This window comes from Pan paniscus, chromosome 16, assembly GCF_029289425.2.
Source record: "Pan paniscus chromosome 16, NHGRI_mPanPan1-v2.0_pri, whole genome shotgun sequence".
In the NCBI taxonomy this organism is placed as follows: domain Eukaryota; kingdom Metazoa; phylum Chordata; class Mammalia; order Primates; family Hominidae; genus Pan; species Pan paniscus.
In genome coordinates, this window is record NC_073265.2 from 71,851,585 (window position 1) to 71,868,788 (window position 17,204).

At 40.9% G+C, this 17,204-nt stretch overlaps 1 protein-coding gene across 1 annotated transcript in view; it reads right to left on the bottom strand.

Annotated features, from left to right (window-relative positions):
* Positions 1–2,907: 2,907 nt before the first annotated feature.
* ADAMTSL3 (ADAMTS like 3) overlaps positions 2,908–17,204 on the bottom strand; it is a 386,012-nt gene continuing 371,715 nt past the window's right edge. The window contains exons 28-30 of the mRNA XM_055098263.2: positions 11,726–11,823; positions 6,146–6,389; positions 2,908–5,384 (exon numbers count right to left, since the gene is read on the bottom strand). Coding sequence (XP_054954238.2) covers positions 5,322–5,384; positions 6,146–6,389; positions 11,726–11,823 — 405 coding nt within the window. The 3' untranslated portion in view covers positions 2,908–5,321. The remainder of the gene's footprint in view (positions 5,385–6,145; positions 6,390–11,725; positions 11,824–17,204) is intronic.

A 17,204-nucleotide genomic window follows, 5' to 3' on the forward strand; every position in this document is an offset into this window, starting at 1 on the left:
GAGCTGTCAGTCTGCCCCTACTGGGGGGTGCCTCCCAGTTAGGCTACTCAGGGGTCAGGGACCCACTTGAGGAGGCAGTCTGTCCGTTCTCCGATCTCCAGCTGCGTGCTGGGAGAACCACTACTCTCTTCAAAGCTGTCAGACAGGGACATTTAAGTCTGCAGAGGATTCTGCTGCCTTTTGTTTTGCTGTGCCCCGCCCCCAGAGGTGGAGTCTACAGAGGCAGGCAGCCCTCCTTGAGCTGCGGTGGGCTCAAACTGAGCTTCCTGGACACTTTGTTTACTTACCCAAGCCTCCACAATGGCGGGTGCCCCTCCTCCAGCCTTGCTGCCACCTTGCAGTTTGACCTCAGACTGCTGTGCTAGCAATGAGCGAGGCTCAGTGGGCGTAGGACCCTCCGAGCCATGCGTGGGATATAATCTCCTGGTGTGCCGTTTGCTAAGACCATTGGAAAAGCGCAGTATTAGGGTGGGAGTGACCCGATTTTCCAGGTGCCATCTGTCACCTCTTTCTGTGACTAGGAAAGGGAATTCCCTGACCCCTTGCACTTCCCGGGTGACGCAATGCCTCCCCCTACTTTGGCTCAGGCTCGCTGCAGTGCACCCACTGTCCCGCACCCACTTTCCGACACTCCCCAGAGAAATGAACCCAGTACCTCAGTTGGAAGTGCAGAAATCACCCGTCTTCTGTGTCGCTCATGCTGGGAGCTGTAGACTGGAGCTGTTCCTATTCGGCCATCTTGACTCCACCCTCTTCTTCACTTTAACACATTTAAAAGACTAGAAATCATACAATGTCTGCTTTCAGGCCATGGTGGAATTAAATTATAAATCAATAACAGAAAGGTAACTGGAAAATCTCAAAATATGTGGAGATTAAACAACATATTTCTAAGTTACATGTGGATCAGAAAATCTCAAGAGAAATTTTAAAATATTTTGAACCAAATGAAAATGGGAACACAATTTATCAAAATTTGTGGGATACAGTAAAAACAGTGCTATGGGGAAATATAAGGCATTGAATACATATATTAGGAAAGAAGACAGATCTTAAATCAGTATTCTAAGTTTACACCTGAAGAAAATAGAAAAGAAGAGCAAATTAAATCCAAAATAGGTCAGGTGCCGTAGCTCACGCTTATAATCCCAGCACTTTGGGAGGCCGAGTGGGGTGGATCACATGAGGTCAGCTGTTTGAGAGCAGCCTGACCAACATGATGAAACCCTGTCTCTACTAAAAATACAAAAATTAGCTGGGCATGGTGGTGCATGCTTGTAGTTCCAGCTACTCAGAAGGCTGAGGCAGGAGAATCGCTTGAACCCAGGGGGCAGAGGTTGCAGTGAGCTGAGATTGAGCCACTGCACTCCAGCCTGGGTGACAGGGCAAGACTCCATCTCAAAAAAAAAAATCAAAAAAACCAAAGTAAAGCACGGTGGCTCATGCCTGTAATTGGGAGGCTGAGGTGGGCAGATTGCCTGAGCTCAGGAGTTCAAGACTAGCCTGCGCAACATGGCAAAACCCTGTCTCTACTAAAAATACAAAATGTTAGCCAGGCTTGGTGGTGCATACCCATAGTCCTGGCTACTTGGGAGGTGGAGGCACTAGAATTGCTTGAACCTGGGAGGAGAAGGTTGCAGTGAGCCAAGATCACACCACTGCCCTCCAGCCTGGGTGACAGAATGAGAATCTGTCTCCTAAATAAATAAATAAATAAATAAATTAAATAAAATAAATCCAAAGTAAGACAAAGAAAGAAATAATTAGAGCTGAAATCAATGAAATTGAAAACAAGGAATCAATAGAAGAAATGAAATGAAATAAACACTGCTTCTTTGAAAAAAATCCATAAATTCAGTAAGTCTCCAGCAAAGCTAAGAAAAAAAAACCAGAAAGGATACAAATTACTAATATGAGAAATGAAAGAGGAGCCATCACTACAAATACTATGGGGATTAAAAGGATAATAGAGGAATACCATGAAGAACTCTGCCTACAATTTTATAACCTAGAAGAAATAGACCAATTCCTTGACACAATCTGTCAAAATTCATACAAAGAAACAATGTGCCAAAACTCACACAAAAAGAAACAGACAATCCAAATAGGCTTATTTCTATTAAATAAATTGAATCAATAATTGATAATCTTCAAAACCAGAAAGCACTAGGCCAAGACAGGTTCACTGGTTAATTCTACCAAACATTTAAGAAAGAAATAGCAATTCTCTACAATCTCTTGAGGACAGAAGCAGAGTTAATATTTCCTAACTCATTCTATGAGGCCAGTATCACCCTAATACCAAACCCAGACAAAACATTACAAGAAAAGAAAACTGGCCTGGCATGGTGGCTCACGCCTGTAATCCCAGCACTTTGGGAGGCAGAGGTCAGGAGTTTGAGACCAGCCTGACCAATATGGTGAAACCCCATCTCTACTAAAAATACAAAAATTAGCCGGCTTGGTGGCGCAGGCCTGTAATCCCAGCTACTCAGGAGGCTGAGACAGGAGAAATGCTTGAACCCAGGAGACGGAGGTTGCAGTGAGCCGAGATTGCACCACTGCACTCCAGCCTGGGCAATAGAGGGAGGCTTGCTGACAGAAAGAAAGAAAGAAAGAGAGAGAGAGAGAGAGAGAGCTACAGACCAATCTCTCATGAAAAAGGAAGGAAACTACAGATCAATCTCTCATGAAAATAAATGCAAAAATACTCAACAAACATTAGCAAGTTGAATCTAACAATTTATAAAATGAATTATACACCATGACTAAGTGGGATTTATCCCAGCTCTTGTAAACTATGGACTTTGGACTATGATGATGTGTCAATGGAGGTTCATCAATTGTAACAAATGTACCATTCTGGTGGGGGATGCTGATAATGGGGGATGTTATATATGTGTTGGGACATGAGGTATACATGGGAAATCTTTGTACCTTCCAATCAATTTTGTTGTGAAATTAAAACTGCTCTAAAAAAAGTCTTTAAAAAATTAAAAGGCTATTAGTACCGCTTGCTCTTCCAACTACCACTTACTTCAATACCTGTTTCAGGTTGTCTGTTTGGGACTTCTTTCTTCTGCTGCTCTTGAGATTCTTTTAAAAATGATTCACAATATGTAAATGAGTAAAATGAGGGCATTAGAGTGAATCTTCGTGAGATCTGCTCTGAGTCTTGTAATCCACACTCTGAAGGACAGTCCCGGGAATCAAACCCACTGGGGTGGCTCTTGGACTGATGAAGGGGCAGCCACGATGACAAGACCGAAGGCTACCAAAAAATAACACACATAAGCTGCCTACATTTATAAGGATGCCACTGAATAATCAAAGTAAATTTATTTCTGAATTACATAAGGATCATGAAACAGAAACATTAACTCTCATGTTATAAAAACAGTAGTAAAATACAGTACACAGGAATGTCAATTGAATGACAACAATGAAAGTACAATAGCAAATGAAAAATAGTAACTTTTAACTTTAAATACAAAGTGAAGCAGTTTAATATGAAATTTTGTTAATAAGAAAAATATATGTCCCATGTCTTTATTACATACTGTACAAAATAAAATATTGCACCTTTTATATAATAAATATATACAAAGAGTATGTTACAAATGATCTTTCTTTTAATTTAATAACCTTCAACAATCAGATGTGATTGATGATTAACAACTAATGGGCTGGTGTGTCCTCCTCACTGTCCCCCATCCATTCCCAATCACCAAACCCTCCACATACAGTAGTGCTCATCCCAGTGTCAGTGAAGCTGAAGTTAGAACAAAAGAGACCGTGTGCTCAGAATATGGTAGAGAAACTCAGCAAGCTTGTCCACAGACACATCCAAAGCCAAAATGCACTGTTCAGTTATTACTGACCAGGAACTAGGCTCAGCAGAGCCTGTGGCAGGTAACTTTGTTGCCAAGAAGATGTAGGCAGCAGGTGTACAGGCAGCTGAGACCCTGAATAAAGAAGGATGACCACTTATTTGGACTTGTGTGCCATCTAAAGACACAACTGGTAGTATACAGGGGAAAGACCCCATAACCAAATCAGCTTCAGAACTTACAATTTAATGCTAGCCTGAACTCACTTCAGCAACAACGCTTACTCCAAACCTAACCTCCATCCTGACACTATCACTAACACCAGCACTGGCCCCAATCTAAACCCAGTCCAACCCTGACCTAACCTGGTCCTAACCCTAACCCTTAAAGACAACTCTAGCCTTAACCTTAACTTTCTTTCTCACCTAACCCAATTCTAGCTCTAATCCTAAAACTGAAACTAACCCTTACCCTTTTCCTCAAATCTTAAACTAAATTCTGATTCCAACCCCTGGTCCTTAGTGTAACTTCTAACCTAAGTCACTTTGGATTTACTGAAAAATCAGCCCAAAACAATTATTTACTATAAAAATTATTTTCAGCTATCATGTTTCTTATTTGGATTACTTTCTTATAAATTTTCCAAAATAAATTTCTCAGGAATACTACTTTATGCATAAATTAGGTCTAATAAGGCTTTGGTTTTCTGTTTGTGTGCAATAGAATAGTGCTTAGAAAAAGTTTCATTCACAGCTTTTAAAAGAAAGCTCTGAATATACTACGAAATCAGTAGAAAAGGTTAACTTTCCCTCTTCTTTGACTTCCAAGATGCCTCATTTGGTCATAGATAAATTTCTGTAGTTGTATAAATGACGGCAATATCTACTCTGTGTTTTCTTCCATGGGTGTTCTAAAAGCAAGGACAAGATGCCATGCTTCCATGAACCCTTAGGTCAGTCAGTGTGACAGCCTATCCAGAGAGATGGTTTCTTTTTCACAGACTAAACCAAGGATCCATGAAAATGCCATTAATGCCAACATCTGAACAACTACTGGCCAGAGCTTCTAAAATGCAAATACCTTATAAAACTGTTGAAAACCTGCAACTTGAGAGAAGAGGAAGTCATGGGTTGCTGTGTTTCCCAAGTTTTTAGGATGTACCACTCTGTGCTAGTCTACATATCACAGGAAAGAGGCAGCACGTGAGGATGCACTCATAATCTTGGTGATTTCTCGATTCAACTGACATGATGAGGTCCCAAGTGCAGTGGCATGCATGCTATAGTATTTTGTTCATCCTTGAATACATCATTTTTAAAAATTGGAATATAAAACTACCATTGGAAAATTTCACTTTACATCTTAACAGTGGTGTTTTTGCATCAACCTCTGTTTGATCCATAGAATCTAGTCTTTTAAGAAATACATGTTTTTGAATCAGCGACATGGGGAAAAGAGCTTTTATATTTTACTTTTATCTTCACAGCAGCATCATGACCCCTCCAAAGGTTTATCCCTCTTGACATGACTGGCAGCACCTTTGTTTGTAGCGGTCTAGAGAACACAAATTAAGATGTTTTACAAACATACAGTAGTGAGTTGTGTCTGTGCAGTCTCCTGCAAAAAAGAAACAAATATCTGTAACATATAGCTTATTAGAGACCTAATTAAAAATCATTTGACTTTATGAAAAGCCATAAATTGAGATCACAGAGTGAGGTGAAGAAACCAGCTTTGGGTTAGGGCCATTGTTTTGCATGAGAATCAGAAGTGCATTGGATTCCCTTTCAGCTCAGCCAAGTGACCTCTCGCTGCTCTCTGGACCCTCCCAGTCCCTCTGGCCCATGCTGCTCCTTTGAGTTCTCAGAGAAGCAATGCTTAACTTTTGCAGGGTCATGGACTCCTTGAAAAACTTATGAATGCTACACACCTGCTCCCTAGAAAAATAAACCTACAGTTTTTACATATAATTTCAGGACATCAGCATACCTACCCAAGCCCATCCATGGAATCTTTGTCTTAGCACGTAAGACTACCAGGCAGAAGAGAAGTGTGTGGAGAGACTGACAGTGCTTGTCGGAAAGGCAGTAACCAATGATGCTGGCATGCTACTAATCCAACTGCCTTTTCTCTAGAGAACATGCAGCTGCACCCACATAAAGGAGTTCATCCCCTGATGTCCCAAGCTACCAAATCCATTCTGAGTAGCCCCTCAGTTGGGACACTGATGAGGTAATCACTAGCAGGGTTTGGTGCAGTGATGATGGTAGCATCAGGATCTGATGCCATCAAGGCCTCTGGGGCAGTGGAGATACCTGGGAGGTGTACGTACTATCACAGGAGGGCCCAAGACAGTGCCGCCAGGAAATTGGTTTCTTTTTCTGTACACAGTGTCTCTTGGCCACAGGTTTGCAACTCCTTGTGTGGATACAGTCGACTTTCCGAGACTGGAAACCCCTGCCACAGGCTGCTGTACAGGGCTTCCAAGGGCCTGTGTGCCAACACACATCACAGGCCCCTGATGTGCAGTTCCTTCTTAAGGTGGGTCTGAAGTGAAAACTAAAACAAAACGGAAAAACAAAAAATAGGAGAGGCAGGGTGTAACTTTTTGCTGGGACCAAGCCTTTTTACCTTACTCTATACTACGTATTAAAGGTTGGATGGAGAGTCTAAGACCAAGACATTCCTCTGCTTTTATGCCATATAGGCTAGAACTACAGTGACAACATTCTCCACCACCTGGGGTGGAGTGCGCCTGCTTAGATGTGCTCTGATGAAGAGGGCATGGCAAGCAAACCATGTGTTTCCACTGACTTCCAACACCAAGTCAAGGCACACACATCCTGACTAGCTGGAAGAAATCAATTTTGGCAAGGAAGAGAATTATTTACTATAATGATCTACAATAAGCCACCTCAAATTCATTAACAAGACTTCAATTTTCTGTATGTAAGCGCTCAAAACATACTGTGGTGTATGACTTTCTATGTGAGCAACCTTGTCTGCTAAAAGAAGTACTCTTTTTTACATTTAGGTCACACCAAGACTTGCAGTCAGAAACTACTGAAGAATATGAGAATAAGAATCTATCTCTGATTTCCTTGCCTTTTAAAACAGAATGGAAAGTTAATACCCTCTGATTTTTGAAAAGACATATGCTAAAGAGGATAGAGCCAAACTTAGTGGGCCCACTTTTGGGTATCTGCCCTTGTTCCCTAAGGCAGGGCTCCTGAAGACATATTTGCACTGCTTGAGAGTGTCTTCCCAGTTCCAAAGATGACTAGAAGAGGGCCCTAACTTGAGCTGGTTGAAGAAATGTATTTCTCTTAGGATTTAAGGAGGTTGCTAGAACCAGGCATGCAAACCTGAAGCGTGGAGTATTAGGTGGCTATATTCTTCCACATCGGCCAGAAATATAGAAAAAAACCAGTTTTCATAAAGAGCAAAGAATGAAGCAGAAACACACAGAACTGCGGAGATGAGAGAAGAGAAAAAAAACAATGACTTCCCATTTCTTAGTTGTAGTCCTTCCTGAGGTCTGACTGCATGCTCCCTTTTCTCCCTTTGGATTCTATGAGATATTTTTGTTATCCCATTAAAGGTTCCTTATCAGGGCACATAAATCCATAAGGAGTGTTTTACGGGAAATGTAATAAAATGGAGAAATTTGTGATATCCAAGAACTCTGAGAGTATTGCACGTAGTTGGAAGTAATCCTATCATTAGCCAGTAGGAGGAGACTCTATCAAAGGGTTTACTTAACACAGTGCTGTCCTACCAAACTGTTTATACGATATATGGAAGAGGTGGGTGTCCTGTTAGTTGCTTTTGTTTTCCCCAGTAGGTATGAATCTTAGGGACCAAAAATTGAGTCACTTTGAACAACAGAGAAGAGACTGAGTACTCCTCAACCATCCCTATACAGAGATCAGCCTTCCACTGAAGAAACTTGAACAAATATTCAAATAATATATTTAAAAGAATACCAAATTATTGTGCACAAGTTTTGGGTGGTCTTGTCTTATTAATAAATCCCTCACCCTTTTTGCATAAATCATGCCAAGTTGACTTTTGTTTCTAGCCCAAAGGATTGTAAAACAGCCCCTTTTGCTTTGATGAAAGGCAGGGCCAGTGGGAAGTCAGACAGGACTATTGAGCTTTCTAAATACAAAGAATGAGAGGGGCACAGGGAGCTATGGACCAACACAGAAGCTGAAGCCCAGGAAAGCTAAGAGGCTGCTCACTAAGGATACAGTAGAAAAATTCATAATAAATAAAAAGCAAGGTCTGTCCAGTAGAGGGCGTAACTTCCTCCTGGCCAGGGACAGGACTCAGGACAGGGACACCTGAGCCAGGTGAATGCAGTCTGGGCACCTGCACTATGCACATAACTGGGGTTCATGTGTTTTTCTACATGAAGCATGAGTGTAGAAATGGCAGCAGAAATCATAAAGGAACCCTGTTTCTACTAGCTTTTTTCAATTTCTCACTTCTATTCAGTCTGGCTCCACTTCTGCCTCAAGTAACTCCTTTCACCATCAGCCAGATGGAACTGCTGATTCTGACGGCAGTAGATCCCAAGCCTGCCTGGTTATTTGAAGCAGGCAGAAGCACACAGCTTTAAAATGCTGTAGATGGCCAGGCAATCTCATGAAGGTTCTGATTCACTGCCTGAGGTGAAGCCCAAGAATCTTTATTTTACAGAAATTTCCTAGGTGATTCTGATTTCAGAAGTTAGAAATCGCCACTTTGAGAAACCAACTTTCTGTGTCCTCAGCATTCTATAGGTCCCCATGTTGTCACCTTGCCATAAGTCTGGGCTAGCTCCACCCTGACAATTCCCATTCCCTCTACAACTTTTCAGTGGAAGCCACAGCTCCCAAAACCTTCCCAGGGCATATAGGAAACACTAGCAGACAGCCTGCCCACCACTGATCCTCCGCCCACGCCACTAATGCTACTCCTTCTACAACACTCTCTAACATTTCCTGAGGCCCTACTATGGCAAATGGGGGGTCTCCATTGCTCCCTGTCCACCCACTCAAAAGTGAGATCTAACACCTCACCTACCTACAGAGAGCCCATGGTCATAAACCAATCCAGCAGAAGAGGTCTGTGGGGAAAAGGGGGCTAAAACACTGCAGAAGAAACCCTTGACAGCTCTCTATACTAACCAACTTCATCCCTCATCCATAAACCACCAGATATCTGAGGAAAAAATATTAACACCATGAAAGAAAAGCATCAGGTTATAAAAACAGAACAGCCAATCCTGGAGGAAACAGAAATAAAAGAGAAAATGAATGGTAACTTGACTCCCTGCCACTCTGACTCACCCCCAGCTCTAGGAATTTTCTTCCATTATTAAAAAAAAGTCTACCCTTTAATTTCACTTTCATATCTCTTGGTCTAAAACCCAATTTAATCAGATTTTGAGCCTCTTGATAGATCCTTCTACACTCTTTATCTTCTGTATTACATTTTCTGCCTCTTATTTTTTGCTACCTTTGATTGGAAAGTATGTGACATATCTGAGAAACTGACAGAAGGACAATGTGGCTGGAACATGAAGAGTGAGACAGCATGAGATAATGGATGAGGCTGTGAAGAAAAGTAGGACTTGAGCGCGTTTTTTTTTTGTTTGTTTGTTTTTTTGTTTGTTTTTTTGAGATAGAGTCTTGCTCTGTTGCCCAGGCTGGAGTACAGTGGCGTGATCTTGGCTCACTGCAGCCTCCACCTCCCAGGTTCAAGCAATTCTCCTGCCTCAGCCTCCCAAGTAGCTGGGATCACAGGCATGTGCAACCATGCCCAGCTAATTTTGTATTTTTAGTAGAGACACGGTTTCACTATGTTGGCAGGCTGGTCTCAAACTCCTGACTTCAAGTGATCTGCCTGCCTCAGCCTCCCAAAGTACTGGGATTACAAGTGTGAGCCACCATGCCCAGCCAAGCATGTGGTATTTTATAGGCCACATTGAGGATTTGGTCAATCTTCCTAAGAGCAAGTAAAGCCTCTAAAGTAATTTTAGTCTAGCAGGGAGATGGGTTGTGGTGGTGGTAGGATCAGATTTGCATCTGGGAAAACTCACTCTGGCTGTACTGTGGAGACTGGGTTGGAAAGGAGCACGGATGGATGAAGGGGGACCAGTTGGACAGCTGTGACAGTATACCAGGTGAGATACGATGGTGGTTTGGCCAAGGGTAATGGTGGAAGAAAAGAAAAAATGAAGATGAGTTCAAGAAAAAAATATAAGGAATAAAAAATCATATAAAAAAGTAATCAGGAAAGTACACATTACAATGAGATAAATTTTCATCCATCAGATTGGCAAAAATTTTAAAAGACTGCAAACCTATATCATGTTGATGAAAAGGGGGCAACTCTCACATATTGCTGGTATAGAAATTTTGATGGCAATTTGATAGTATCAAAATGAGCATTCCTACCAATTCAATTCCATTATCTAAAAATCTACTCTATAAAAATATTACCCTTTGTACCCAAAGATATATGTTCCAGGATATTTACTGAAGCTTCGTTTATAATAGCAAAAAGTTTGAAACTATCCAATGTCCATTAGCAACAGAATATTAAGTACAAAATTTAGATAGAATATTGAGTAGAATAGAATAGAGTATTAAGTACAAAATTAAAAAGGATAAAGTTAATCTTTACTTGATGGGAATCATATATAATATATTCTTAGGTAGAAAAAGCAAGTTTCAGAAAAATATGTATGTGACCCATGTATGTATTTGTGCTTTAAGTATATCTTTGTGAATGCAAAGTAAAGCACCTGGGATGATGCATATCAATCTGTGTGTGGTCTGTATCTTCTCAGGAAAATAGGAAACTTAGGTTGTCTGTTGAGAATGAGAGCAGCCGTTCCAAACATTTTCCATTTGAGGAGAATGGTTTTGGCTTGAAATCACTTTGTGGGGAACAGGAAATGCAACTGACTCTACATTGCCAAACCTTACTGAAGGCTCAAAATGGTAACCCAGCCAACTGTCAAGGTCATCTCATTTTCTCCAGCAAGACTCAGGACATGGAAAAGGAAGAAATAGCCAGATATTGAGCATCTTCCATGACCCAGGCTGCCTCGTGTTTCACACTAAGCTAAATCATTAAAACTTTCTAAACATAAGTTCACATGGATGATAATATCCCACTTTGCAGATTAGGTGGCTAGGCAGTCCAGGGTCACACAATAAGTGAGTGATATAATAGAACTCCCAAGCCCCCAATTAGTGTGCCTTCTAGGCTCTCTCCCCACTTTCTGCTGGCTGGGGTGCTGTTCTCTTGGATGGCAGAGCTGCCAGATGGAGGGCATCTGGATCTCTGGATGACCCCATGAAAAAAGCTCTTCTATCCCTAAACCATCTACCAGCTCAGACTTTTATAAAAGGAGAAAAGCAAACTCCACTCTTATTTAACCTCCTCAACAAGATTAAAGTTTATTTTACTATCTGCTAACCACTGTGACAATATCCTAATCAAAACATTTTCTAAACAGAGAAATAAAGCAGTTCATTAAAAGCATTAAGAAGATTTAATCTGTAAGCCTAAATGGAATATTATTAGGCTTGATTAACTTAGTACATAGAGGGAGAAGTATCTGCGTTTTCTCAATGATATCCTTTTCCCCTTTTACCACAGAGTGGTGTCCCTTTATTGTTTAACATCCAAACAATTTATAATTATAAATAGTGCACATTAACTAGTATTTCAGTATAATATATACTATTGAAGATGACACTAAATAAATCATAATTGAAAACTGTCAATTAAGAGAGTTGGTAGAAACTAGAAAGGATTCCATTTTCAGGCAGTTATAATCATTGTCCTGAGTGAGTCAGGAGACAATGTGTGCTGCTCTGGGGTGGGGCCCCTACCTCCTTCTGTCATCACAGTTGGAGTCAGAGCTGTTGTGTTGACAAGCTGTGTGACGCTGCTGCATCCTCACAGCACGGCCCATGCAACGTCCAGGACACTGGAACAAAAAAGCACAATGCATTGTAAATCCTGCAAGCTCATCCATGCTGTGTGTACTAACATCATGTACTGAGGCAGGATAGCTGAAGACCTATTACAAGGGGACTGTAACCAACTGTCCCCAGGGGGGAGTTAAAGAGGATTAGGGTACAGCTCTGTGGACCAGACACCTCTTTTTCAGAGTCAGGAAGAAACTGCCTAAGCTTACCATCCCCTCTGTATTAGTCCGTTTTCACACTGCTCTAAAGACATACCCGAGACTGGGTAATTTACAAAGGAAAGAGGTTTAATTGACTCACAGTCAGCATGGCTGGGGAAGCCTCAGAAGACTTACAATCATGTCAGAAGGTGAAGGGGAAACAAGGCACCTTCTTCACAAGCAGCAAAGAGGAGAAGTGCCAAGTGAAGGGAGAAGAGCCCCTTTATAAAACAATCAGATCTTGTGAGAACTCACTCACTATCATGAGAATAGCATGAGGGAAACTGTCGCCATGATCCAACTGCCTCCACCTGGTCTCTCCCTTGACTTGTGGGGATTAAAATTCAAGATGAGATTTGGGTGAGGACAAAAAGCCTAACCATATCATTCTGCCCATGGCCCCTCCCAAATCTCATGTCCCTTTCACATTTCAAAAGCATTCATGCCTTCCCAACAGTCCCCCAAAGTCTTAATTCATTCCAGCATTAACCCAAAGGTGCAAGTCCAAAGTCTCATCTGAAATAAGGCAAGTCTCTTCTGCCTATGAGCCTGTAACATGAAAAGTAAGTTAGTTACTTCCTAGATACAGTGGAGGTACAGGCAGTGGATAAATACACCCATTCCAAATGGGAGAAGTTGCCCAAAATAATGGGACTATAGGCCCCATACAAGGCCAAAATCCAATGGGGCAGTCAAATCTTAAAGTTCCGATATGATCTCCTTTGACCCCATGTCTCACATCCAGACATGACCCCGTGTCTTCCATCATGCTGATGTAAGAGGTGGGCTCCCATGGCCTTAAGCAGCTCCTCCTCTGTGGCTTTGCAGGGTACAGTCCTCACTCCTGGCTGCTTTCATGGGCTGGTGTTAAGTGACTGTGGCTTTTCCAGGCACACAGCACAAGCTGTCAGTAGATCTACAATTCTGGGGTCAGAAGGATGGTGGTCCTCTTCTCACAGCTCCACTAGGCAATGCACCAGTGGGGACTGTGTGTGGAGGCTCCAACCCCACATTTCCCTTCTGCACTGCTGTAACAGAGGTTCTTTATGAGGACCCTACCCCTGCAGCAAACTTCTGTCTGGACATCAAGGGTTTTCCATACATTCCTCTGAAATCTAGGCAGAGGTTCTCAAACCTCAATTCTTGACTTCTGTGCAGCTGCAGGCCCAACACCATGTGTAAGCTGCCAAGGGTTGGGGCTTGCGCCCTCTGAAGCAATGGCCTGAGTTGTATGTTGGTTCCTTTTAGCCATGGCTGAGACACAGGGCTCCAAGTGCTCGGACTGCACAAAGCAGCAAGTTCCTGGGCTCAGCCCAGGAAACCACTTTTTTCTCCTATGCCTCAGGGTATGTGATGGGAGGGGCTGCTGTGAAGACCACTGACGTGTCCTGGAGACATGTTCCCCATTGTATTGGCATTTTGCTCCTCATTCCTTATGCAAATTTCTGCAGCCAGCTTGAATTTCTCCTCAGAAAATGGGTTTTTCTTTTCCATTGCATCCTCAGGCTGCAAATTTTCCAAACTTTTATGCTCTGCTTCCCTTTCAAACATAAGTTCCAATTCCAAGTCATCTCTTTGTGAATGCATAAAACTGAATGCTTTTAAGAGCATCCAAGTCACATCTTGAATGCTTTGATGCTTAGAAATTTCTTCCACCAGATACCCTAAATCATCTCTCTCAAGTTCAACATTCCACAGATCTCTAGGACAGGGGCAAAATGCCTCCATTCTCTTTGCTAAAGCATAGCAAGAGTCACCTTTGCTCTAGTTCCCAAGAAGTTCCTCATCTCCACCTGAGACCATCTCAGCCTGGACTTTATTGTCCATACCACTATCAGCATTTTGGTCAAAACCCTTCAACAGATCTCTAGGAAGTTCCAAACTCTCCCAAATCTTCCTGTCTTCTTCTGAGCCCTCCAAACTGTTCCAGTCTGTGCCTGTTACCCAGTTCCAAAGTCGCTTCCACATTTTTGGGTATCTTTATAGCAGCATCCCTCTCTCTGCTGTACCAATTTACTATATTAGCTCATTTTTACACTTCTATAAGGAAATACCTGAGACTGAGTAATTTACAAAGGAAAGAGGTTTAATTGACTCACATATCTGCATGGCTGAGGAGGCCTCAGGAAACTTAAAATCATGATGGAAGGCAAAGAGGAAGCAAGGAACTTTCTTCACAAGGCAGCAGGAAGGAGAACTGCCAAAGGGGGAAAAGCCCCTTATAAAACCATCAGATCTTGTGAGAACTCACTCACTATCACAAGAACAGCATGGGGGAAACTGCCCCCGTGACTCAATTACCTCCACCTGGTCTCTCCCTTGACATGTGGGGATTTTGAGGATTATGGGGATTATAATTCAAGATGAGATCTGGGTGGGGACACAAAGCCTAACCATATCACCCTCCTTTCTCCCACAAAACTTAGACCACCTCTGGGGAGAAGGAAAAAATGACAGGGCAAATCTTGAATCAATTGGGTTTAAGTCTGGAAATGACTATGCTTAAAACCATAAATGTCTGCCAAGTTTGGGTTTTTCTGCTGTGAGCAAAAATGAAGACTTGTGTGCTAAGGTGGGTTCAATTACAGGAAAAAAATTTTAAAATTTTGACATTCAGTTCTTAAAATTTTTACTTATTTATAATACCCATTAATTTGTCCTTATAATTTATTTTATGCTTAAAAAGGTCTTTACTGTCATGATAGTTCTACTTGCATTTACTTACTGATACACTTAGCTCTTTAATCAAGTTAGAATTTATTTTGGTGTATGTTCTGAGTCTGTGCTCTGATTTTACTTATTTTTCTTACATTAGCTAGCCGATTTGTCTTATACTGCCTTTTTTCTTTTTTTGGCTAACCACTTTATTGAGATACAATTTACAAACTATACAATTTGCCATCGAATGTTAACGGAATTTAGAGTTGTATAACCTTTACCATAATCAATTTTAGAACATGATCATCATCCCCAAAAGAAACCCCATACCTTTAACAGTCACTCCTAATTCCTCTGATTGCTTCTTTCCCCAAGCCTCGGCAACCATTAGTCTACTTTTTGTCTCTACAAATTTCCCTGTTCTGGACACTTTGTATAAATGGTGCCATGCAGAGTGGTCCTTTGCATCTGTCTTCCTTCAATTACCATAAAGTTTTCAAGGTTTAGCTCTATTGTAGCATATATCAGTCCTTCATTCCTTTTGATGGTCAAATATTCAATTGTGCAAGCATACCACAGCTCATCTACTCACCAATTGTTTCCCTTTTTTTATTATTATGGGGTGTTGTTATTTGGGTTGTTTCTACTTAATGACATTGTGGTTATTATTAATAATTCTTCAACATATATTCATGGACAAGTTTTTGTGTGGACATATGTTCCACTTCTTTTTTTCTTTTTTTTTTGAGACGGAGTCTCGCTCTGTCGCCCAGGCTGGAGTGCAGTGGCGTGGTCTCAGCTCACTGTAAGCCCTGCCTCCCGGGTTCACACCATTCTCCTGCCTCAGCCTCCCAAGTAGCTGGGACTACGGGCACCCGCCACCATGCCCAGCTAATTTTTTGTATTTTTAGTAGAGACAGGGTTTCACCGTGTTAGCCAGGATGACCTAATGATCCTCCTGCCTCAGCCTCCCAAAGTGCTGGGATTACAGGTGTGAGTCACTGCGCCCGGCCTCCATTTCTTATTTGTATTTTTTTGCCCTAGGATATAGATCCTGAATGTTTCATTTCTTTTGGATACATACCTAGGGGTGGAATTTCTGGGTCATATAATAGATCTAATCTAACATTTTGAGGAACCGCTAGGGTGTTTTCTAAAGTGTCTGTACCATTTTACATTCCCATCAGCAGCATGAAGGTTCCAATTTCTCCACATCCTCATCAACATTTGTCACTATCTCTTTCACTAATGCCATCCCAGTGAGCCTAAACTTGTATCTCATTGTGGTTTTGACTTGCATTTTTTAATGACTAATGGAAAGCATCCCTTCATGTGCTTATTGGCCATTTGCATATCTTGCTGATAGTTTGTGTTTTTATTATTGAGTTGTAAGTATTCTTTACATATTTTAGAGATAAGCTCCTTTTTGATATACAACTTTTTAAGCATTTTCTCCCATTCTATAGGTTGTCTGTTTACTTTCTTGATGGTTTCCTTTGCAGCACAAAAGTTTTTAATTTTGATGCAGTCCAATTTATCTATTTTTGTTGTTGTTGCTTATGCTTTTGTTGTTATATCTAAGAAGCCATTTCCTAATCCAAGCCATGAAAATTTACACCTATATTTTTTTCCAATAGTTTTATATATTGAGCTCTTAAATTTAGTTCTCTGATTCATTTTATTTTTTCGTATGTGGTGTAAAGGGTCCAACTTCCTTTTTTGGAAGTTGTCCTGCATCACTTGTTTAAAAGACTATTCTTCTCCCATTGAATGGTTTCTCAACCTTATAGAAAATCAATTGAGACATATATATATATATATATATATATATATATATATATATATATGGGTTTATCTCTGGACTCAATTCAATTTCATTGATCTATATGTCCATCCTATGTCAGTACCATACTATCTTGATTATTGTAGCTTTTTGGTAAGTTTTGAAATCAGAAGTCTGAGTCCTGCAACTTTGTTCCTTTTCAAAATTGTTTTGGTTATTCTGTGTCTCTTCTATATCCACATGAATTTTAGGATCAGACTGTCAATGTCTGCAAAGAAACCAGGTGAAATTTTGATAGCGATCACATTGAATTTGTAGATAAATTTCAAGAGTATTGTGTTACTAGTAATAATAAGTCTTACAGCTTTCCATTTATTTAGATCTCCTTTAGTTTCTTTGAAAAATATTTTGTAGTTTTATATCTTCTATTTTTAAAACAATGTTTTCTCCTATGATTAACTGCCTTTAAATGTTAAAGTCAATCTGGTCTGTTTCTGTGCTCTGATTATACACCATAACCTGTGTCTCTTCTGCACTAATGCTGTACTATTTTACTCATGACAGTTTTGCATTATGCTCTGACATAGGATGAGGAAAGTCTCTCTATACCTCCAATACTTTTTTAAAATACAAATTTATGTCTTTATTGTCATATTATCTCCCATGTGAATGCCAGAATTATCTTTAATTCCACAAAAAAGTTCTACTATGATGTTAATAGGAATTGTATTACGTGCAT